The sequence below is a fragment of the Dreissena polymorpha genome, chromosome 1, assembly GCF_020536995.1.
Source record: "Dreissena polymorpha isolate Duluth1 chromosome 1, UMN_Dpol_1.0, whole genome shotgun sequence".
Lineage (NCBI taxonomy): Eukaryota > Metazoa > Mollusca > Bivalvia > Myida > Dreissenidae > Dreissena > Dreissena polymorpha.
The window spans coordinates 126,141,190-126,167,304 of NC_068355.1; the positions used below are offsets into that span (position 1 = coordinate 126,141,190).

The 26,115-nt window shown below is 35.8% G+C and overlaps 1 protein-coding gene across 1 annotated transcript; it reads left to right on the forward strand.

Annotated features, from left to right (window-relative positions):
* Nucleotides 1-649: 649 nt before the first annotated feature.
* On the forward strand, nt 650-21,575 carry LOC127848938 (uncharacterized). The gene is made up of 6 exons (XM_052381665.1): nt 650-939; nt 7,283-8,055; nt 8,407-8,546; nt 8,984-9,218; nt 11,695-11,951; nt 13,958-21,575. Exons 1-6 carry the CDS (start codon nt 751-753, stop codon nt 15,550-15,552), a joined length of 3,189 nt encoding a protein of 1,062 aa, XP_052237625.1. The 5' UTR covers nt 650-750; the 3' UTR covers nt 15,553-21,575.
* Nucleotides 21,576-26,115: the final 4,540 nt, after the last annotated feature.

The window sequence follows — 26,115 nt, forward strand, 5'->3', positions numbered from 1 at the left end:
TCCCATTTATCTTAATGGCCTTGTAAATCTTAAATCTAATTCCTATTCTTTTAGATACACCAGAACTGCTGAAATACCCCAAGTAAGAACATCAAGTTACGGCATCAACTCTTTTCGTTTCGGCGCTGCCAAACTGTGGAACTCACTCCCCCAACATTTCAGGAGAATTTATTTATTTATTTATGTCTTGTATATAACCACATTACCTTTGTATATGTCGGTCAATAGCTATACATAGCTAATGTTATACTGTTATTTATTTAAACCGACTTGAAATAAAAGTTTGTATCCTGTATCTTGTATCTTGTATTATAGCGCACATAGTTCCAGAATGACTTAGAGTCTGAGTTAATACTTCCAGCAAGTTTTTTCAAAAACGTGACTTTGTAGCTGCATTACGTTTTCGGTGGCCCGTTTTCGGCATACTGTTGAAAATTACCCTTTGTTTTGCACATATTAAGATATTTTTTCCAAGCTTTCTTTTTATTTTCAATAGCTATAGTAAGAGCTTGTTTGTTCAACCATGACTTTTTCTTCGCTTTATTTGACGGTTTTACCTTGGGTACAGTGAATATCTTTTTTAGTGTGTACTTTAACCCTTTCTTAACCTATTATTACAACTTAGTAAAATATAACACCGTCTCAACCCGGAAATTCAACTTCGTGCAAGTGACAAGTCTTATTTTGCAAGTAAACAACTCGAATGAATAATGACTTTTTCCACCAGTAAAGACGTTTTGGTCAACGATAATGGAACATGAACTATTCTGCTTTGACGCAGTTCAAGCGCAGATTGTTCAAGAAAACAAACGATGGATAGAAGAGTTATTTCATGTAGAAATTGTCATAAAAAATGACACCTCGGTTGACCCAGTTTTTTTCAAGTGTGCTGTTGTCCTCAATACGCACAATACACTGGAAATTCTGGACAAGACTAAAGTATGATACAAATTAATTGTGCGATCTCTTAGACATTTTTTTAGTCAGCAGAACTCCAGATAAGGGTCGTATTTTCGTAATTACGAATTATTTTCAAGTCCGTTTCGTTATGTATCCTCGAAGGCCCGAATTCCGTGGGGGTCCGAATTCCGGTGACATTTGTTTTTGTCTCGTATCGCGAGAGTTAAGATGACGTCATGCACGTGCAGTTCGGTAAATATTGACAGATGCCAACGCAACTGTCACCTACGAAAAGACGCTCGAAATGAGACCAAAACAGGTCACACTCTTGTATAATGTTTCTCACACCTTAATTTGTATGTTTTCTACTATTCCTAATTCATGGCCCCCTTTAAACCCCTTTATCTGGTCCCAAACTCGCTTTTAAACATGTGACAGTCCGTTTGCATTGTTGGCTGGAGTTGACTCGTAGAAGTAGACCGGAAGTTTTCGTTTTTTCAATTAGGCCAACCTATTTTTTCTATTAGGTTGCTGGTCATATCCCTTAGACTACTTTTTCATATTTTTTCAATTATATGCAATTAATTGCTGAATGGTCCCTATCACTTTCTCTGCTTTTACAATTTCTAATTCAGGCAAAGCCAAAACATTTGAAGAGGAGGGTCCAGAAAAACAGATAAAAGAGTTATTTTAAAAGAATATTTATAACTTGGAGCTCTAAGGAGGGGTGACACTTTACTTTGTTTGTGTTGTGATTAAGAAGAAAAAACGAATGAAAATACAAATGCATAAACTAATTGTAAATAAGTTTATATATTTTGACTGTTATAAAAAAAAATAAAGAATATTTCCAAGTTAAAAAAAATATACAGAAAAACTAACAAATAGCAGTTGCTTGGCCTAAATACACCATTAGGTTTGAGTAATTTCCCTTTGAATGACGTCACCGGAATTAGGTCCTCTCTAAAAAATGGCAGACAGCTTCAACCAGGGCTACTTTACGAAGCCGAATCATATTTATTTAAGCACATATTTGCCAAATTCGGTTTGGTAAATGTAAATAGAGGATTATTTCATCAAGGTATGTACACAATTTTGTGTTGTGTTTGTTTACTTTCACTTCTTTTTAAAAATCGGTTCTTACCCCCACAGAATTTGGGCCTTCGAGGATATTTATTTTAAAATCTCTTCGTACCATTAAGAATTACAAAATCAAGTTACGAATATTATTTTTACATCAGTTCGTATCGATTTTTATTGAGTTCTTTTCGCGTATTAAAGATCTTTGTGGTGCTTATATACAATGGTTATTGGGTTTGTTTAACAAAGCGCATTTTTTCCAATAAAAGCGGCGTATACAGTCTATCTGTCAAAAAACAATGGCGGCGCCCAGAGAGCGTCCCTAAAAAACTGCAAAGCATCCAAAAACACGCTTTTAACATATTGTACGCAAAGTGAGCCGAAGTTAAATGTTTAGAAAGACATTATAGAAATGATCTTATACGATGTTGTATGTTCAGTTTCCGACACAGTCGGAAAAGCTAAACAAAAACGCGACACGAAAGGTCCAAACTTAAACACACAAAAAACATTGAACGAGTGGAAGGGACAAGTCCCGTGGCTAATTGTTGAAAAGATTGAAGGGGAGACCCGTTTTAATTGTGAAATATGTAAAAATTCATCTAAGGCATGCAATCTAAGCACAGTTTGGGCATATGAAGGTATTTGAAAAATAAAATTGTATAATACTGAAAAGACACTGTTGAACTCGTATAAATAAAGTTGCTAGTATGTTTATTTTGATTTTTTTTGCATGAAAATAACCATTATTATTTATTTTTAGGTCTGTTTATAAAAAATAAGAATTATTTTCCAAAACTTAGTAGTAACGTAAAGAATAAAATTTCAGAGTTAAGAATTCTGTTTGAAAATCTGGTAGTAATTTAAGAATTTCACAAAACCTTATCTGGAGCTCTGGTGGATATATTCATACATGCCAGAATTTTTCAACGCCAAATGTGACATTCAATAGACTATACAAAATGTCATGACATTTGACCAAATAGCTAGAGACCTAAAACAATCAATCATGCCACCTCTAGTGCAGTCACAGGCGGCAGTATCATAAATTGACCCCCCAAACCCTACCCCCCCCCCCCCATCAGCTTACCCCAGGGGTTCCAGATTGTTAAATGTACACCTACATGTATTGTGTATGGTTTGACTCTTCAACAACAAATATTGACAAAAAATCACAGTTTGAAAAAAATACCCTTCGAATATGTATTATATATACACAAGGTATGAAAGTTTCAAACGCACTATATGCCTATTGCTGAAAGATTGTGGAACACTGGACTTAACCGTTTTCATCGAGAACACACGTTTCCATGCAGTTGCAAACAAAACTCAACTGGATTCGTTAACAGACATTAAAAGCAATGTGATTACACATCTTATCGATCTCCTGTTCGGCTAATAACGTTAATATTCAATTACCTTCGACTTTCTCGCTACATGTCAATCAGTGTTTTGTCTACACATGTACAGCATTTTAATTTTAAAACGCGTCATCTGGTTGGTTGTTGTAATAGCCAGCATTGTGTTGGCCAATGATATGGCGTTTTAGAATCGAGCATTCGGACGACAAAAAATGGCAGCAAAACACAGACATGTAGCGAGAAAAAATGGTTATGTTTGCTTGAAAAACATGGCTGCCAAGGGACAAGCATGTTTCCTTATATGGCTATATATGGCTATAGTAAAATCTTGTTAACACTCTAGAGGCCACATTTATTGTCTGATCTTCATGAAACTTGGTCAGAGAAGAATAATATCTTGGACGAGTTCAAAAATGATGCCAGTTAGTTGAATAACATGGCCGCCAGGGGGCGGGGCATTTTTCCTTATATGGCTATAGTAAAACCTTGTTAACACTCTAGAGGCCACATTTATTGTCCGATCTTCATGAAATATGGTCAGTGGATTTGTCTTATTGATATCATGGATGAGCTCGAAAATGGTAACGTTTGCTTGAAAAACATGGCTGCCAAGGGGTGGGCATTTTTCCTTATATGGCTATAGTAAAATCTTGTTAACACTCTAGAAGCCACATTTAAAGTCCGATCTTTATGAAACTCTGTCAGAAGATTTATCCCAATAATATCTTGGACGAGTTCAAAAATGATGCCGATTGGTTGAAAAACATGGCCACCTTTGGGTTGGGGCCTTTTTCCTTATATTGCTATAGTAAAACTTTGTTAACACTCTAGAGGTCACATTTACCGGTTTTTTCCAATCATCATGAAACTTGGTCAGAAGAGTTGTCCCAATGATATCTTGGATGAGTTCGAAAAGGGTTTTGTTTGCTTTAAAAACATGGCCACAAGGGGCGGGTCATTTTTCCTTATATGGCTTTTATATGGCTTTAGTAAAACCTTGTTAACACTCTAGAGGCCACATTTATTTTCCGATCTTCATGAAACTTGGTCAGAAGATTGGTCTGAATGATATCTTGGATGAGTTTGAAAATAATTATGTTTGCTTGAAAAACATGGCTTCCAATGGGCGGGGCATTTTTAACCAGGTTTTCCGAAGGAAAAAACTGGTTATTAGATTGGCGAATGCGGGCGGGCTGGCTGGCTGGCGGGCTGGCGGAATAAGCTTGTCCGGGCCATAACTATGTCGTTCATTGTCAGATTTTAAAATCATTTGGCACATTTGTTCACCATCATTGGACGGTGTGTCGCGCGAAATAATTACGTTGATATCTCCAAGGTCAAGGTCACACTTTGAGTTCAAAGGTCAAAAATGGCCATAAATGAGCTTGTCCGAGTCATAACTATGTCGTTCATCGTCAGATTTTAAAATCATTTTGCACATTTGTTCACCATCATTGGACGGTGTGTCGCGCGAAATAATTACGTCGATATCTCCAAGGTCAAGGTCACACTTTGAGTTCAAATGTCAAAAATGGCCATAAATGAGCTTGTCCTGGCCATAACTATGTCATTCATTGTGAGATTTTAAAATCATTTGGCACATTTGTTCACCATCATGGGACGGTGTGTCCCACGAAAGAATAACGTCAATATCTCCAATGTCAAGGTCGCCACGACTAAAAATAGATTTAAAAAAAAAAAAAACTTACAAAGGGGGTTAATTTTTTTTGGTCATTTCAAACGTTCAGTTTGAGTTTTCTCCCTTTATCAGATTTTTTTTCACAATGAAAACCTGGTTTTGTGACAATTTTGTCCCTTGTTTCTTATATGGCTTTAGTAAAATCTTGTTAACACTCTAAAGGCCACATTTTCTGTCCGATGTTCATGAAACTTGGTCAGAAGATTCATCCCGATAATATCTTGGAAGAGTTCAAAAATGATGCCGGTTGGTTGAAAAAATGGCTGCCAGGGGCGGGGCATTTTTCCTTATATGGCTATAGTAAAACCTTGTTTACACTCTAGAGGCCACATTTATTTTCCGATCTTCATGAAACTTGGTCAGAAGATTTGTCCCAATAATATCTTGTTATCTCAGATGAGCGACTTTGAGCCTTTCAGGCCCTCTTGTTTACTTTATATATAAGTAATCCTTGTAGTTTCACAAAATATAACGACAACAACAGAACTTTCCAAATTATTCAATCGTTACGCGTTGCAACACTTTATAGTTTTCAGGTTTTCAAATCATCAAAAGATGCATATAATGGCTATTTAAGAGCATGGTAAATGTTCAATATTACCGTTTCCTCACAGATATCATAACTAAAACGAAAATTTGCGAATCTGAAACAGCTTTTTTTAATTTTGTCAATTTACCAAAACGTAAAATGGCCCCTTTAAACACACATGCACTATACTGGTATGCTGATAACTCCATGAATTGAAATGTGTGGCATGCCTCTATTTAACATCCAATCGGGACAGAGGCTCCAATCAAACATGTGTATATCGTGCAATGCCATTTGCACGCATCCAGCACTGTACATGTATTTAGGGACCCCTGTTTTTATTCAACCAATCGTCAATAAACTGTTAATGTTGATTGATGCGATATGTACAAACTATTTTATGAAAATCAGTCACAAAACAAAAGTGAATTTATGTAAAACATCAATGTGTATAGGTCAGAACTCAATTTGTTATACATAATCGGTGCTTTGGGAGGTTGTTAGCCTCCGATGGTATAATACACAGAATACTGCGTATTTGTATCTTTGGACTTTATTTGACCATGAAATACAAAAGCAGTTGGCTTTTATTTCACTACGATGTCTATTGATAGCAATTAGCAACCCCTATCGTAAAAACACCATGGTGTGAATGCCTGATAAAACAAATTGTTTGCCGATAAATTGCTGATAAGGTGTCAAAAACAACACAGATGCACACAAGTAGTAGAAATGGTTTGTTAATAGGGGCATTGAAGGGGTAAGCAATTGGTAATATAAGCCAGACATAGCTTGAATAGCAAATATAATTGTGAACTTTAAGTAAAATTTACATTTTTTTTACAAATGTCAGGACAAATTGTCTTATATAGGGAAGCCAGGTCAAACTCCTGAAAAGCGGGAATGTCCCACGGTGATTGGGAAGTCTGGCATGTATGATATATTATATGAGTCCGCACAGGCTAATCAGGGATGACACTTTTCGCCTAAATTGGATTTTTGCTGAGAACAGACTTCATTTAAACGAAAAATGTAATAAAAGCGGAGTGTTGTCCCTGATAAGCCTGTGTGGACTGCACAGACTAATCTTGGACGACACTTTACGCACATGCATTCAGCCCAGTTTTCTCAGAACGCAGCTCATATCATAACATTTGTGAACAAAACCTGCCAGCTTCTGAGATTCTGGGATGAAATTTTTACAGATCTTATTTATTTGGCTATTTCTTTCTTTTTAGGGAATTTCAATAGCTCTTACAGCTATGTAATCTCTTGAAATCCTTCTGATGTTATATCTATATTTGTCTTAATTTGTTTAGATGTTAATGATGTCACTAGTTAGTCAAATGTAATACGCATCAGAGTTGTAGTGACTGTGCAACTTCTAAGCCACAAATCTTGTTCAACAAATTATCAGTATTTGTAAAATAAAGTTTAAGCTTATTTAATTTGTCAGGCTATAATGACCGAAAAGAACATCTAATGAACCAAACTTTTTCAAAAAAATAACTGATAATGCAAAAGCAGAGTTAATATTATTTTGAAAGCTTCAAGTGTTATTAATGTTATACATAAAAATACAATAATTGTGTTTTCGTATTTCATACAATGCATGTACATGTAACTTCTTTGTCCTTTATGAGAGTGAGTTAATATTGATTGTATACAATAAAATATTGTACTTTCTACATCACTTGTACTTTACTTTTTCAGAAATACATAGCCATCATCACAGACATTTTGCCTGACCTAGTAACAATAACAGATAACTTTGAGAGCTGTGTGGTTGAAGCAGTTCTGGGTTTTAAAGCCCCCATTGAATATTTAATTGGGACAGTTGTATTCCCAGGAAGCGTAAGTGATTCGTTAGTCGTGAAAGGGTTGAGTTGTGATATCGACGTAACCAACAAACTTCTTGACGAGCTTGAACAATGGCAATCAGACGACAAAGATTTGGCAACTTTTCCTGTAGAAGAAGTAATTCAACAGTGTTTGTCGGAAATAGACGTCTTAGATTCACAATCAGCATTGCTTCTGATACCTCGCAAGTACTTATATTCAAAAGATCTTAGTCAGGAAAATCAAAATCAGAATGGTAGTGACAGTGGTTTGAAGGTTCTGCGAGCTTTTCAAAATCTGTCTATTATTGAATCTGATAGAGCAACAAATGTAGATGATGATTTTGTATATTATATAAAAACCATTCCTGACTATGAAACCAAAGTACAGTTCGCCTTGAAGCTTGGCTATGGTGAAGAAGACTTAATTCTTGCTCTGAGAAATGTCGGGGAGTCTGCTGGGCAGAATGAACTGTTATCTGAGTTAATTAAGAACTGCGCTGGGAAGCTGGAAAATGTTACAGAGGATGCTGAAGACAGGGGGACTGGTCCAGACCTTGCACTGGTCGAGCAAAGATCACAGTTACATGGCAATGATGATGATCCATTCAGACACATCATCATCGATGGCAGCAATCTGGCCATGAGGTAACCATAATTGGACCAATATATATCAATATAATATTTTGGGACTGGTTCTTTGAGCTTTAAAGATAAATCACAGCCATTTGTATACCATATACATTACGTATTTCAAGTTCGTACATCCTAGCAAAAAAGTTGGCTGTTAGTTGTTGGTCCGTTGGTCTGTCTGTCCGCACACAATTTTATAAGTTGGAGAGCAAACTACTTCTACATTTCTCAAGTAATTGAATTTAAACTTATAGTATTTAATAAGTTCATATATTACCAATATTATGAAAAATCTTCCCTTAGCAAGTCAGTTTAAATTTCCAGTTGTCAAAAGAAAATGAAAGTGCTGTTGTTGTTTCTTTCAAGTCACGGTGCAAAGGACCAGTTCTCATGTCGAGGTATACAGCTGGCTGTGGATTGGTTCCGAGAGCGAGGTCACACACACATCACAGTCTTCGTTCCACAGTGGCGTAAGGAGACCACCAGAACTGACTCAAAAATTAAAGGTTTGTTTGTGTCATGGGCTGAAATACTGGACGTTTTTGAAGTTTCTATAAGAATTACCTGTGACAAAAACAAACCATGACTGGTTTGGTGATGATGTGAATAAAATCATTAATAAATGCTGGATAGGTGAGAATGCTGCTGCGAGAATTAAAACTACCTGATCCCTGTAGATGTGATAAGCTAAACAAATTTTGGTCCCCATTATCACTTTTTCTAACCTTATTATTATTCTAGTCTTTCATTTTAAAGTAATATTAATACTCAAAATCAAGTTTAATCAACAAATATTTTGCAAAATATTTCGTAAAATAAAGTTTACCCATAAAAAATCATTGCGGACTGCACAGGTTAATTTGTGATGACACTTTATGGATATGCATGGAGCAAAGTTTTTTTCCTGAAGACTGCTAATTTTATTCAACATGAATATTTTCAGATCAGCATATTTTAACAGAACTTGAAAAAGACGGAATAGTGGTGTTTACCCCTTCAAGAAGAATAGGGGGCAAGAGAGTGATATGTTACGACGATCGTTACATTCTGAATCTCGCTGTGGACACAGACGGTATTGTTGTATCCAATGACAACTATCGGGACTTGATGTCTGAGAATGAAAAATACAAGAAAGTGGTTGAAGAGAGGCTTCTTATGTATACCTTTGCTGATGACAGGTCAGCATGAGTTGGCTTTATTTGCAAGTAATACTCATGTCCAGCATGATTTTTGTAAAAATAAACATATAGTTTATATAGGACAGTTTTGATTCCAATCAAATCATTATTCAAAGAAGGAAGGTATAGAGCATTTTAATCGTTGAAATATTTTAAAACAAACTTATTACATTTTGTCACATATTGTAGTTATTGGTATTTGTATGAAGTTGAATTTGGTTGGAACAACTGCCTATTTAATGGGTATTTTATAATACTATTTTGACTGCGATGTTGAGTTATTTTCAGCCTCCATTAAAGGAAGGAGGGTAATGTAGCTGCGTTGTACATCCATTTGAATTCAAATTTGAATGGAATTGAGTTTGTGTAGGTCTGGAACAAATTTCTGGGTAATCATTTGTGGCCTACTTGATGTCAGCCCTTCAGTCGTTATATCTGTCAACTGTTTATGCCCCCTTTCGAAGAAAAGGGGGTATATAGTTTTCGCACTGTCCGTCAGTCTGTCGTCTGTCAGTCTGTCACACTTTTCGTGTCCGCTCTCTAATTCAAATAGTTTTCATCTGATCTTTACCAAACTTGGTCAGAAGTTGTATCTAGAAAATATCTAGGTCAAGTTCGAATATGGGTCATGCCGGGTCAAAAACTAGGTCAGGGGGTCACTTTGTGCATTTCAAGGATTTAGCATGGTGTCCGCTCTCTAATTGAAGTAGTTTTCATCCGATCTTTACCAAACTTGATCAGAAGTTGTATCAAGGCAATATCTAGGTCAAGTTCGAATATGGGTCATGCTGGGTTAAAAACTAGGTCAACTAGTTTATGTGGCTTTCTGATTTATTTTGATATTCTAAGACATTTTTATGCCCCCGAAGGAGGGCATATAGTGATCGGACTGTCCCTCCGTCCGTCTGTCAGTCCGTCACACTTTGCATTTAGATTTCGAAAAATGCTCATAACTTCTATGTCGCTTCAGATAGCAATTTCATATTTGGCATGCATGTGTATATGGACAAGGCCTTTCCATACGCACACAAATTTTGACCCCGGTGAACTTGGCCTTGAACTTAGGGTCCGCGTTTAGGTTTCGAAATCTGTGTTTAGGTTTCGAAAATAGCTCATAACTTCTCCCAAGCGTTTATAGGGGGCATAAGTCATCCTATGGTGACAGCTCTTGTTGTTTCTGTGCATATCACAGACACTTATAATCAGAATTTGTTAATCTTTTTATGCAGCATCTTCTTTGGGTGGACCTGGGCATAGTTATCAGTTCTTTCCGGTCAAATGTTTTTTAAACAGAGTTATTGCCCTTTCATTATAAATATGTAATTCTCTCATTCACATGTTTCCACACAAGATGTCATACACTAATCCTCCTTATTTGATAAAAGTTTACAACCTGTAATGTTGGACATGCACAAATTGTGAGGTCGTTTGGCTCCATAGATTTTTCAGGAATTTAATTCTTCTGCATAATATGTTTTCCCTTTGTTTTATCTCAGGTACTAATGATCAGAACTTTATGACACTTCATGTTGAGTATCCCTGTTGGTGGTAATTCATAAATGTTTATGTTGTTCCACTCCAATTATTGTTCAGGCAGTTATTGCCCTTGAATTAATACTATGACATTTTCTATTTATTACCGGTATATGTTTTGGTGTCAGATCACGTGAACTAAACTTCCACATTTGTTGAAACTTTATATGTATTATCCCTACAGGGGGGACATATGCATATTGTCATGTCGATATTCTCCAGTTAGTTTGCAGGGTATTATATCCTCTAAAAAGAATAATTAATTCCACACAATTGACACACACATTGACAAAGTGTGCCAGTTTCACCAATAGTCTTTGTAGCAGTGGTTGCTAATAATTGTATCATTAGGTAAATTTCTCCATTCTGTTTAAAAAAATTATTCAATACTAAACAAAGATGCTGCACACATCTGCTTTGTGAGTTCATATCATGCTCAGATTTTTAAATCTGCAACATCACATCATGCTGTTTGGGGCTTTTTTTAAAGGATTTTGATTTGATCAAAATGGATTTAGATTTTGGTCCTTCAAATGTTACACTTGAGATTCATCCTTATCTAAACCAGTAATAAACCCTACCATAACCAGTTTTATTTCAGATTCACCCTGACATAAACTAGTTGTATTCCAGATTGAACCTAACCCAAACTAGTTTTATTCCAGATTCATCCTGACCTAAAATAGTTGTATTTCAGGTTGAACCTGACCTAAACCAGTTTTATTCCCGATTCAACCTGACCTAAACCAGTTTTATTTCAGATTCACCCTGACTTTAACTAGTTTTATTCAAGATTCATCCTGATCTTAAATATTTTATTCCAGATTAAACCTGACCTAAACCAATTTTTTTATTCCAGACTCATCCTGACATAACCAGTTTTATTCCAGATTCACACTGACCTAAACCAGTTTTATTTTCAATCCATTCTGTTTTATTCCAGATTTATGCCCCCAGACGACCCTCTAGGTAGGAACGGTCCCACGCTGGACAACTTCCTGCTCAAGGTTTCAGCCAGCCCGGACCCCCTGCCCCCGGTCTGTCCGTACGGGAGCAAGAAGTGCACGTACGGGAACAAGTGCAAGTACTACCACCCGGAGCGCCGCACACAGCCCCATAGACCTGTAACGGAGAAGTTGGCAGAGCAGGCAAAACACCTGCAGGAACTGAGGAGGAAGGAAACTGTGTCTAATGATACAGGTATAGTCGAAAGAGACATGGTCCACAGATCTAGGTTTTCCATAATAATTTGAGCCTGGCTCTGGGAAAACTGGACTTAATGCATTTGCGTAAAGGGTCATCCAGTTTAGCTTGTGCAGTCTGCACAGGTTGACCAGGGATGGCACTTTCTTGTTACACTGGATTTTCTCTGAGAAGAGACCTTTTTCTTTAAAAAAAATTCCTTAAATTCGGAAATTGTCAACCCTGATTAGCTTGTGTGGACTGCAGAGCTTCTGGGATGACACATGATGCAAATGCATTAAGACCTGTTTTCCAATACCGCTGCTCATATATAGGGCTCAAACTTATGCAACATTTTCTTTAAATAGCCAATTTTGCATTGAAATGTCAATTGGTTTGTATGTTTGATCATTCAGTGAATGCAGTAAAAGTTGTTGTCAAGTGAAGTGTTCTAAAACAAAATGCGTTTATGTGCAAATTGCAGAGCAGACACTTGTTTTGGTATAACACAATAGCTGTTGGAAAAATATCATTTAGACATTTTTAATGTTTATTATATAAATATTATGTGAATAAAAATGTACCATCATTGAGCATATGTTTGGAGTTAAAAGCCTGAGTTCACATATAACAATTCAAAATAATTATAGGGAAAATGTTGTCGTAACAAGATTGATTGTCAACGATTTAAAAATGAATGTTATTAACCCTTTCCCACTCAAAGCAAATCGATAAAGGCTATATGCAACCAGCATAAAACTGCAACAGCCTGTGTGTTACCCGCAATCTGATCAGGGGTTGAAATTAACACTCGCACACTCGCAAAATGCGAGTGAAAAATACCGATTGCGAGTTAAGTTTTAAGCCACTAGTAATTTTTTGCGAGTAAAGAAATAGTGAAAAAAAACAGTAATATTGCTAAATGCGTTCGACATCATGAACGCTAAACCATAGGTCATAGAACGTCCTAGTACCCGTATGCGGAAGCGCGCACCTTGTATATAGACTAGTATACTTATAGTACAGATACGAGGATGGTATTGGTACAAAGAACGTTAAACAGTCTACTAATTCACACGTGTTCATTGAACTAGAACAGACATGGCGTCGAAGCGAAAAATAACTAGTTTCTTTTTGCCCACAGATGGAAATAACAATACGAAAGATAAAGCAAAGTTAACTGTTGAAAAAAAACACGAAATTAAATTATGTTTTAAGCAAAATTTGCGAGAATGTTTTTGATTTTGCGAGTTGGTATTAAAGCTGCTCGCAATGTTTTGCAAGTAGAAAAACAAGTTAAATTCGAGCCCTGCTGTTCAGGTTTAATGCAGTTTGGTGCCCATCTAAAGGTTTGATATGAAGCCTTTAAAACAGTTAACTTGAATATAAGAAGAAAGCTGGGTACCTGAGTGGTAAAGGGGGACGTTGAAAGCATACCTGGGTGCAGGATCAACTGGGTTCACAAGGGTTTACACAAGGGCTTGACAGAATGTAAACACACAGTTAAGAACTTTATTTTTGAAAATATCTCAAGTTATTGATATACATTTGCAAAAATCTTATGTGCATAAAAGACAATTTTTCTTGCAGTTTGTTCCTATATCTTAAGATTTAAGAATAAATCCTTGAATACGTCTGAAATTGGTGCCAATTTTTCACATTGGGTGCAGCATTACAGTGTACATTAATGCTGTACAGATCGAATTTTTCGGCCCAGAGCACAGTCTTATTATGGAAAAAATTATGATGTAATTCACCTAAGCAGCATAACAAACTGCACTTAAACCACTCATTTGTGTACATTTCTACTTTGTGTAATTGATGAATTCATAAGAGTGCAGTAATAAATGAGAAAAAAAAAGAAAAAAAAAACAAACTGCACTAGTTAATATTCTTACGAATAATTGTTAAAAAAGTTACAGGCGTGGTGTGTTTACACATATTAATGTTAAATTGTGAACCCCACAAAGTCACCTGATACTGTACCCTGATACTTGTCTGTAAAAATGGAAAATCAATTTCAGAAAAGAAGAAACTGACCAAGAAGACATCCCTCGGGCGTACGAAATCAGGGCCAGCAGAGACCAACATATCCCAAACACCGATTTCTTTCTCATTTGGAAGCCCTCCTGGGCAGGAGAAAGGTCGCGATTTCAATCAAAAACTCACAGAGAGTCGCTTGAAAATGGAAAAAGAAAAAAGCAGTTATGAAGGGAAACTACCTTTCCCTAGAACGCCTGATAAAAAAACACTTCAGAAACCAAAGAATTCAAAAACCTCAGCTGAGCTGTTAGAAAGGTCCAGTCCAATATTTGGCGACTTTCGTCAGCAGGGTTACATTTCGCCACGTGAGAGTTCACCTGTTAACCTTTCTGTGGGCGGTCATTTAGAGACATCAGAAACCGGACAGAAGTTCTTAAGTGGACATCTGTTGCTGGCAAAAAAGCTTTCAGACGAAGCCAATGAATCAGAAATGTTGAAAAAGAAAGGTAAGTTGACAAACGACGATGGGTCAAAAATGATCTCGCCGTTGGCATATTCTCCAGCTAACGCATCCAATGACTACGCATCCCAAACACGTCAGCAGCCCAAACCAAAACAGAAGCTAGCTCGCGTGTGTTCACTACCTCCTGGTGAAGACCCTAGACATGTTCAAAGGCACGCACCGCTCGACCAGACTCATTCCTACGACCCACGGGGCATTGCTGCACATCAAGATGAGATGCCCAGAAACCTGAACCAAGGATTTGGTTCTTACCAGCAACCACCCCTTAGTCCAAGTAGCTTTGGTATAGGAAAACCAATCTCAAGAAATCAACCTTATGAATACCTGCAGGGTCACACGGCCTTGGCGCGAATGCAAAGTGCACCCGACCCATTCCTTGGTTCAAAACCGTCTTTCCAAGGGCCACCAATCATGACACGACAAAATAGCTCCTCTGACACACAGCTAAATAAAATCCTCTGTCACCATGACTTCGAGGGCAACACTCAAGAGCATTTCATGGCCAGAGGCCAGTTGGACAATCATCCTCCTGTATTGAGGGATACTTCTGGCTTAGTGAAGTTCCAAATAGGAAACCAGGGGCCATTTCAAACCCACCCCTCGCTCCATGCATCCAACTCAATGCCAGTATTTCGGCAGGACTACCGATTTCACCAACCCTACATGTCTGAATATCCTTCACATGGGTTCCCAAACCAGTCTGCAAGTCCCTTCGTTAAAACCAGTTTTGGCCAGTTAGACGTAGCTCAGACTGGTTATGATTCCCAACGTCATCAACTACAACATCAAAGCCACTTTGTGAACCAGTCTATTGTTGACTCGCAATCTGCATTGCCGTCATACCAGCATTATTTCCCACCACCAGGCACTTGGTCGCAGACTGTGTCCCAAAACACTCCACAGAGTGCATTGATTTCAGCCCACCAGTCTATAGGTTTTGGAGGCCCGTTTCCCATAGACGCACCCATAATGCCAACTGACTGTAGGTATAAATTGTATGTGGACTTGTGTCGACTCTTTCCAGAGGAGAAAGTTCGAGCTACAATGAATCAGCATCCAGAGACAAATAATCCAGACGAGGTTTGTGCCTATCTGATTGGTGCAAAGAAATGAGCTGAATTTTAATTGAATATATGCTGCTGTTTGAAATTTGAGATACAGCAATTTGCTTCTGTATTACATTAGTGCTTAATCAAAGATTTAAAAAAAACAACTCAGTATTGGATGTCTTATAGGCGACTTTGTGTACATACATAAGAGTCATCTTAATTATTTGTAAGTAATGTGTGGTAGTTTAATTTTGGGGGTTTCGTTTTCTAAGTTATTAAACCGTTCAATGCAAATTTGCTGTAGATCAATGTACTTATAATTGACCCAGATTAATACAATGTGCAGATGCCTTAAAGGTATTGCATTTTTCAGGATGTTAAGCTGAACTCTTATTTTACTGAAATTTCTCGCATTAAATTTAAATACAAAATAATATTATCTGTAAATTAAGTATGTACTTACATTAAAATCTTTCTTTTTTCATAGAAGGTAGATTGGAAAAAAAACATAAATCACACAACAGAGGAGACTTTGATATCCAAATTTATATCTTATATATAATAAGGATTTTCATGTTGTGTTATTATGCTCCCCCCAAAAAAATTGGGGGGAGCAAATAGTCGCCGCTTCGTCTGTCAGTCCGTCCATCCGTGTGTCCGTCCGTGCACAATTTTTGTCTGGGCTATTTCTCCGCAACTAATTACCAGAATTCAATGAAACTTTATGGGAAGCTTCACTACCAAGAGAAGATGTGCATATTATCAGCGGGTTCTGGTCTGATGATTTTTCACAGAGTTATGGTCCTTTGAAATTTACCATTAACTGTACATATAGTGCAATTCTTGTTCGGGCTATTTCTAAGCAACTTATGACCGGAATTCAATGAAACTTTATGGGAAGCTTCACTACCAAGAGCAGATGTGCATATTATCAGCGGGTTCTGGTCGGATGATTTTTCACAAAGTTATGGCCCTTTGAAATTTTATATAAAAAAAATCTTGTCCCCCCAACTACTGTGCCCTCAAGAAGTTTCCTTTTATCTGAATATATAGTGCAATATTGTGACAAAAAAAACTTTGGGGAGCATCACCTGTCTCCGACGGTTTCTTGTTTTATTATGTTTAATAAAGGTCATCATTTTTCATGTATATTTTTAAATTGAAACTTTTAACATTCCATGTGTTAGATACTTACAGATGGCACAGAAAGTAGGTATTATCTTGGGGTTGCTCGAGTATTTTAGCCTCACAATAGGAAAACTGGGCTTAACCCTTTCAGTGCGGGAACCGAATTTTGAAGGCCTTTGCAAACAGTTTGGATCCAGATGAGACGCCACAGAACATGGCGTCTCATCAGGATCCAAACTGTTTGCTATTTTGATAATATTCTTTGAAAAAAATCGAAGAAAATGCTAATTTTAGAAATTAAGCAGACGAAATTTTAGCAGACGACAAATTTCCCAGCATGCAAAGGGTTAATGCATTGGCTTGAAGTGATGTCCCAGATTGGCCTGTTCAGTGTTCACAAGCTAATCACTGACGACACTTTCAGCCTAGATTTTATTTTTGTAAACAAGAGACTTCCTTAAAATGAAAAAATTCCATTAAATCGCAAAGTGTCATCCCTGATAAAATAGAATGTAAATACCATATTGATAACCATTTTACAATTATTTGGTGCAAAAAGGATTACACAAAAAATGATGGCTTATAATATTTCAATAACAGCTGTTGTTATGCTCCCCGAATTTTTTGGGGGAGCATATAGTTGCCAGTTTGAAGTTCCGTACTTCCGTCCTTCCGTCATACTTTTGTTACAGTTTCTCATAACTCCTTCAATATTTGTTTGATCTCTTACATATTTGGCATGTAGGTACCTTGCATGGACCTCTACCTTTTGATGAGGTTTGAGGTCACAAGGATTAAGGTCACCAAGGCTAATAATAGATTTTTCCGTCACAATTTTGTTACAGTTTCTCATAGCACCCTCAATATTTGTCTGATCTCTTATATATTTGGCATCTAGGTACCCTTCATGGACCTATACCTTTTGATGAGGTTTGAGGTCACTGGGGTCAAGGTCACCAAGGCTAATAATAGATTTTTCCGTCACAATTTTGTTACAGTTTGTCATAGCGCCTTCAATATTTTTCCTACATATTTGGCATGTAGGTACCTTGCATGGAACTCTACCTTTTGATGAGGTTTGAGGTCAAGGTCACCGAGGCTAATAATAGATTTTTTAGGTGCTTATTAACACATAGATTGAAAAAGCGCATCATCTGGGATCATCCATCAGTTTCACTGATATTCTTGTGTTTGATACATGTTTTAAGTGTACGTTGGTTTTGTACACTTGTATTATTGTCTTAACATGTGTTATTGTTTTCCCATGAAAGGGGCGAGTGGCAGATTGACCCAGGGGCTCTTGAAAAATGTCATCATTTGGGTCAAAGTTCATACTCTAGAACCAATCTGACCCATATTGGCTTAAACCACTCAGTGAGAGAGGGAATGAGGGTATGAGTCAACGTAAGGCTATACAGATTGAGTTGTTCTTGTAAAATATAGAATTAATCATGTCTTATGTTTCTTTGCTTCCTTCTTTTGGATGATTACCATTCTGATTTTCCCTCCGAAGGAAAACTACCTGAAAACTCCCCATAAGGAAAAGGGATTAAAGTGAGCTTGATTAGCAAACTATTAAACTTCCAGTATGTTTGTCACAAATTATTTGCAGTATAAAGCCTTAAGGGTCTACATGGTCCGAATCTAAAGTCCCACCAAAGTCGGATGTATGGGTCAGGCAGATTATTGAAATGAATTATTCCTGCAAGTCGGGAATCACTTCCAATGTGAAGTGTTATATTGCTGCCACTCATCCCTGGCTTTTATATTGGTGTGTGTACTGTATGTTTTAATTGTAATTTACTGCTTTAGTGTCTTCATTGTAATTTGCCGGCAACAGTAAAGTTGTTGTTCAATCACTAGTGAAGTGATGGAGTTACTTGTACCTCAGTTATTTGAGGATTTACACAAGGGAGTTATGAATTTAGTAGGCTGGACCTTTCAGTGGACCCCTTGACCCAAACCCCCATTTGCATATTTAATACATTGAAGTCATTATGCCACAACAGATTGTGAAGCAAAATGCATTGCTTTTGTCTGTCTGTCGGTACATATCTCGAGTAACTCGCAGTCTGTTCAGGTTTTATGCTGTTTGCTGCTCATCAGTATCTAAGGGTTGGAAATGAAGCCATACAAACTTGAATTTAGTGATAAAGGTCTTGAATTAAATTAACTTTCTTAGGTACAACAAATACATAAAAATTCGTATCTAAGTGATAAATGGTTAATATGTCTGTGTCCAGTCAACATTTTTTGTGGGTTCATCAATGTCAGGGACACATTTCTAGTTTTATGTAATTCTATAATATTGCCTTCTATGAAATAAACATATTCCATATATTTACTTATTTTACAGTATGTAGGGGGTTTCGACATCTTCTGTCAGTTTTTTACACAACATTTACGGTTATATTACCGGTAAACTGCATAAACTTATGTGCACTTTTTATTGTTGTTGTTTTATAGATTTTAAATTATCATTGTTGATAATGCTATTTGTGACTTAAATCACTCATCAACATTAGTCATCTTTAATGATTTTGTTTATGTCGCCAGCATCTGCTTATGCCAAGTGGCTGGTATATAGCACTTGGCCTTGCTGTTGTTCTGTTGGTCTGTCAATCCGTAGGAGGTTAACCCTTAATGACAAGTTTTGTATTTCACCAGTAATGCTTCCTATAAAGCTTTGGTACTTGCATAGATGGTATCTATGAACACTATCAACACACCCATATAAGCTGACCTCATCCAGACCTTGACGTTTACCCATCTTAGGATTTAGGTGAATTCAGATGAATTTATTGAAACCAAATGACTTGCTTTGTCTGATGTCAATACTACTGGGTACAAAACTTAGATACTTGCATGAATGTAAACTATCGCAGCACATCCAGATCCCCTGACCTCATTTTGACTAATCCATGTTGGACTAAAATGGATTCAGAAGGTCAAATTTCTTGGTTAACCAAAATGGACCTTTACTCAAAACTCACCACACTCCCAACATCTGACCTAATTTTAACAGTGACCTAACTTTGGACTATTTCAAATGGGACTTCGAGTTGACTAGGTTTCCATCAGGGACATCAGCATGTATTTAACGGGGCATGTTTCTTTTTTAAGGCATTGTATAACTTACAAACTATTAACAACTATAATGTACTATAACAGAAACAATTTTAAAAAGTACTTTTGGAAATATAATGTTATCAGTAATTTAATCAAATTTATTCTTTTTATGAAACAGTGTATGTTAACAAATGCATAGATGTTCAGGGATATTATCATTACCAACACAAATATTGTACTGGTATATTTATTGTTAATAAGGTTTGAAAAATTAAAAACAAAAGTCATTCACATGTTTATTGTGAATAATTTGTGACATCTTTTTAAATTTAGTTGTTTCTTTTGATTCCTGTTTTTTATAGTGTGTATTTTAAATTCAAATCATTTTTTTTAACATTCATTATGTGATAAAAATTGTGAATATAGTGTAACCAATATAAGTTAAATTTGAACATTAAATGCAAGTTTGAAAATATTATTTTTATATATTTTATCGAGTTATACTATAATTGCCGTAATTGCTATTAATCTTATTTCATTCTGTTCTTGTTCAATATACAAAATATGTAAATGAAGCTTTTATTGTTAAGTGAAAGCCATTAAAATTTGGAGCAAATACATGTTAAAGCACTGGCAGAATATTTACCGGGTATATGTTATCAATATAGACTTGTGTTAGCATTAGATATGTCATTTGTTGTTGGGTCATGTGGTGTATGTATTTTTGCATTAAAACATTTGTATACTTTTGTGGATAGTGGTATTAGTCATTTAAAAAGAAATAAGTTTTAATTTATTATTATTCACTTGTATGAACTACTAACGATTTTGTTATGTGATTTCCATAAATTTAAGTTTAAAATGATTTAGAATGAACAATCAGTGTATACATGTATGTCTAAACCAGAACTCATAAATCATTTTAATTTTAACATTGTCAGGTGTGATTGTTTTTGTCTTTTCTTTAAACGTTGATGTTGAAGTTTGTTAATTTAAGTTTACATTTTGAAAAATGTTTCATTTGCGAACAGACACAAATTTAACGTCATTCAATTATGCTAAAATTATTGTGGTTTAAATAAAAGGATATTTCCAAAAAAAAGAAATATATTTGTGTACATATGATATACCATAATTATAGTTCATAAGGAATAAACTATGTACAAAATATTATGATAGGAGCAAATGTACATTACTTTTATTCCTAGCTCTATTCATATACATGTTTGTCACTAATTAAATATACCTACGTAGTATGTTGACATTTTCAGTTGTTACAAAAATATGTGTTTCGACTCATCTTTACTTATCTGTAAATTGTTGATTATTAAGCATGACAAGACATCATTATTTATCTAAAGATGATGAATTAATACATGTAATAACATTACTTCATTATTACAAGATGAAATTTTATTTTGTGACAATCTTAAAAAAATATTACACGCTTTGGAAAATTGTTACAAGCTTTGGAAAGTTATTCTTCCTCTAAGAAGAGATTTTTGGTTTACTTTTTAACTTAAGGAAACCTGTCTTGTTTTGTAGAATGATTTAAGATAATGTCCTGATTTTGTTAGTTAAAATAATGCGTAAAAATGGTCAGACATGTGTGTTCAGGGTGGGAAATTATGGTTTAGGGTATATACCTGTATAAATGTCATATTGTGTCAGTGTTTTGTTTTATTCAACTGTGTTGTATATTGTTGGTAGTAGTAGACTTTTCTATTTATTTCCATTGGTGCTATGGTCTTTAGATTGTATAATGTTTTACTAAGTCATTTCCAAAAAAATCACTTTATTAATTTATTTTGCAACTTTTATGATTTTTGACTTTCTTGTGTTTTCAAATGGATATGCTTTATTTTCTTGAAAATAAATATTGTAAAAATAGTGCCTTTACATGATTTATCTTTCAAGTTGCCCATCTAAAGTAACGTGCGCTCGAATTTGAATCAATTCTAGTGGTCTTATTATAACAGCTTTTAATGGAAATCTAAACACATTGACACAAGCATGTGAACAGTACTAAAAGAATTCTTGCGTTTTTAGCTCGACTTTTCGAAGAAAATGACAGCTATTCTACTCGCCCCAGCATCACTGTCGCCGTTGGTGAAAGTTTTTATGCCCCCAGATCGAATGATTGGAGGCATATTGTTTTTGGCCTGTCTGTCATTCTGTCACTCTGTCATTCTGTCCCAAAACTTTAACCTTGCGATAACTTTTGCGATATTGAAGATAGCAACTTGATATTTGGCATGCATTTGTATCTCATGGAGCTGCACATTTTGAGTGGTGAAAGGTCAAGGTTGTCCTTCAAGCTCAAAGGTCAATTATATGGTGTATGTCTGTTTGAAAACTTTAACATTGGTCATAAGATTCGCAATATTGTAGATAGCAACTTGAAATTTGGCAAATTGGCATGCATGTTTGTCTCATGGAGCTAAAAATTTTGAGTGGTGAAAGGTCAAGGTCATCCTTCAGGTCAAAGGTCAAGGTCTAAGGTAAACTTTTGCAATATTGAAAATAGCTATTCAATATTTTGCATGCATGGGTATCTCATGGAGCTGCACATTTTGAGTGGTGAAAGGTCAAGGTCATCCTTCAAGGTCAAAGGTCAAATTTTAAAATATTGAAGATAGCAACTCGATATTTGGCATGCATGTGTATCCCATGTAGCGGTACATTTTGAGTGGTGAAAGGTCAAAGTCGTCCTTCAAGGTCAAAGGTCAAATTCTGCGATATTGAAGATAGCAACTCAATATTTGGCATGCATACGTATCTCTTGGAGCTGCACATTTTGAGTGGTGTAAGGTCAAGGTCATCCGTCAAGGTCAAATTTTGCAATACTGAAGATAGCAACTCGATATTTGGCATGCATGCGTATCTAATGGAGCTGCGAAATTTAGAGTTGTGAAAGGTCAAGGTCATCCTTCAAGGTCAAATATATTGCTTCAAAATGGCACAGTAAGGGGCATTGTGTTTCACGAACGCAGCTCTTACAACACTTACACCACTTACCTGACATACCACAATGGACTCCACCCAAACCATCCCCCAGGCCCCACATCAGAATCTCCCCCCCCCCCCCCCCTCCACCCAAAAAAATTGTTTTTCCTTTTCACAAAAATAATTAGTTTGTTTTATGTCTTTACAAATGTTCAATAGATTGTGGGAAATATACATGAACTCAGAATCGTCTATAATGTACTACTTCTTTAAAACATAAGCGATCAATATGTTTCAATTATGATCCTCTTCCAGTTAATAGAAGATGACTATATTACCTTGACCTTATTGAATATGAACAATTTATACTGTCAAGAACTCGAAAAGTCGAGCGCGCTGTCTTCTGACAGCTCTTGTTTGGTTTCGAGTGGGCAAAATAATTTTTTTAAATACGCTTTTGTTATTTTCCCTGTGACCAGTTTGAAGCAATAATTTAAATAAGACTTTCTGCCTCTGCGGAAAATGTCTATACATGTTTTCTCGTCAGTTATCAGATATATTTTTTATCAGCAAAACAAAATGTGGAAGGACAGACTTTCAATACGAGAAGCTAGCACCTGCTATTGTATCAATGTAGGCTGGACCTGATTCTCGACATTTTGTAACCGGCTTTAGTATCATATATATATCATAAAAGAACATCACTTTAAACTTTAACAACATGTATACGACCATTTAAAAAAGGCGCGTGTTATGGGAAATGCTGTGGTTGTGCGGGTGGCGTCAAAGAGAACTATGACCGCTTGTTAATTCGAACGGTTTAAATCAGATCAATATGCAACTTTGTGATAATATTTGTGGGCGCTTAGAAACCACACCGAATGGAGCACCTTGAATTATAAAACAAGGCAAAGTTAACCTTTTCCGCTCTCTAGCTTTAACAGTTGCCATTTGATCATTATGAAACTTGGTGATAATAGTCGTAGGCATATCAAGGCAAAGTTCAATAACCAACCAGATTTCATGAAGATCTTTTGAACTATGAGACTTTTGTTATTTTCCCTGTGACCAGTTTGAAGCAATAATTTAAATAAGACTTTCTGCCTCTGCGGAAAATGTCTATACATGTTTTCTCGTCAGTTATCAGATATTTTTTTATCAGCAAAACAAAATGTGGAAGGACAGGCTTTCAATACGAGAAGCTAGCACCTGCTATTGTATCAATGTAGGCTGGACCTGATTCTCGACATTTTGTAACCGGCTTTAGTATCATATATATATCATAAAAGAACATCACTTTAAACTTTAACAACATGTATACGACCATTTAAAAAAGGCGCGTGTTATGGGAAATGCTGTGGTTGTGCGGGTGGCGTCCAAGAGAACTATGACCGCTTGTTAATTCGAACGGTTTAAATCAGATCAATATGCAACTTTGTGATAATATTTGTGGGCGCTTAGAAACCACACCGAATGGAGCACCTTGAATTATAAAACAAGGCAAAGTTAACCTTTTCCGCTCTCTAGCTTTAACAGTTGCCATTTGATCATTATGAAACTTGGTGATAATAGTCGTAGGCATATCAAGGCAAAGTTCAATAACCAACCAGATTTCATGAAGATCTTTTGAACTATGGGACTTGATATATATATATATATATATATATATATATATATATATATATATATATATATATATATATATATATATATATATATATATATATATATATATATATATATATATATATTAAAATATCGCAAAATCAGACTTTTATAATGGGATCGTGATCATGCTAATGAAAATTAGTCAAAATTTTGAGGGAGTTTAATCTCGTCCAAGATTGTGACACTTGAATTATAAATACATTGCCAAAATTAGTTTTGTCGCGATTTTATTCCACAAGTTTTATTGTATCTTTATTAAATTAGGTCAACATATTTGTGTGTACTTAATCTCAGCCAAGTATCATAACAAGTCTCATCACATCAAGCACTTCAGAATTATGGCCCTTTAATCGTCCGAAATTTTTCCGAATTAATGTTGTCCGCTCTCCAACTGAAATAGTTGTAAACGAATAATCATCAAACTTGATCAGTATTACCAAGACATATAAACTGGCGTAGTATGTGAGAAGCGTGCAGTCTCTATTTATGAATGTCTATCGAACAGTTTTGGCATTAAAATAATTTTGTGTATACATTTAAATTCAATTTATCAATATTTTGAATGCCGAAAGCGTATTCTAAACGTGTAGTCGTCTAGCGCAAACACGTCGTTCGTAATTTTCGGACTGCACAGGCTAATCTGGGACGAGACTTAAAGAACAGGCATTAAACCCCGTTTTATTTCCAAAGCGAGGCTCATTTACAGTTTTTTGGTGCATGTATATACAAAATTTTCACAGCTGAAAGATTCTTAACTGTTATTTTCCATGTGACTTCAAATTTAGTTACTGCATCTGATATCAACTAATACCACGTGAATGTTTGAAAGCTTTCTATGAACATGATTGCTGTATTGTATTTTCTATGTAGAACCCTTATTCAAAATAGTAACAAACACAGAATAAACTGTTTGTTTAAACACTGAAGTCGATATTTAAACAGACCACGTTTACAATTGACGGAACAAATGCATTATTGATAACAAATTGTTTCCAATTGGGTTTAATTCAATTGGTTTACATTTATCTGTGAGCAAATACCGGTGCCGTAGCGCTGTAACCGAGTTCTGAATGCGATCTTTGCCAGTATCGCTCCATTCTGTATACAGTATAATCAATTGATTACCGGTGTATCCGAGCTGAAATACCTTTAAAGAGACTTTTTCACACATTTTCAAATGTACAATTTCCAAAAATTGTCAACGATTGAAAATTAAATGTATGCTTTATTCAAACAACACTCTCGGGCTGAAAAATATTAAAAATGTGGCTAGTTTATTTTTAATCATTAATCGAAATTAGTAAAATTATAACACGTTATGTAACCCCTTTCAGAGACAATATGGAAAACCCGAGTTATACCAACATATCAAAAGACATTGAACACCAAAAGCCTCAGTAGTCCACTGATAGTGCGTGAGACTTCCTCCTAAGAGTCCCGGGTTCGATCACTGGCGAGGGCAATTTTTTTAACTTCAATCTTTTTCGTGCTTTTATATGTATATCACAATATAACAATGTTTACACAATTGTTTTATACGGATGTTAATAGAAAACATCATGTTATATTTTCTCTCTGTAAATATCGTACACGATTTTACTTCTCATAAATATAAATGAATCGTTTCCTTTTTAAATAAAAGCAACACAAGCGCGCAATAAGTATAATCTCATAAAAGTTAATAGACGTCTGGTAATGTGAACACCATTAACGATGCATATGTAAACAAACAATAATTCATGTAAACATAAGCAGTCGGAAGGTTACGGACGTTACTGCTTGCAAACCAGTGATATTATAACTGTGTGGTATAAAT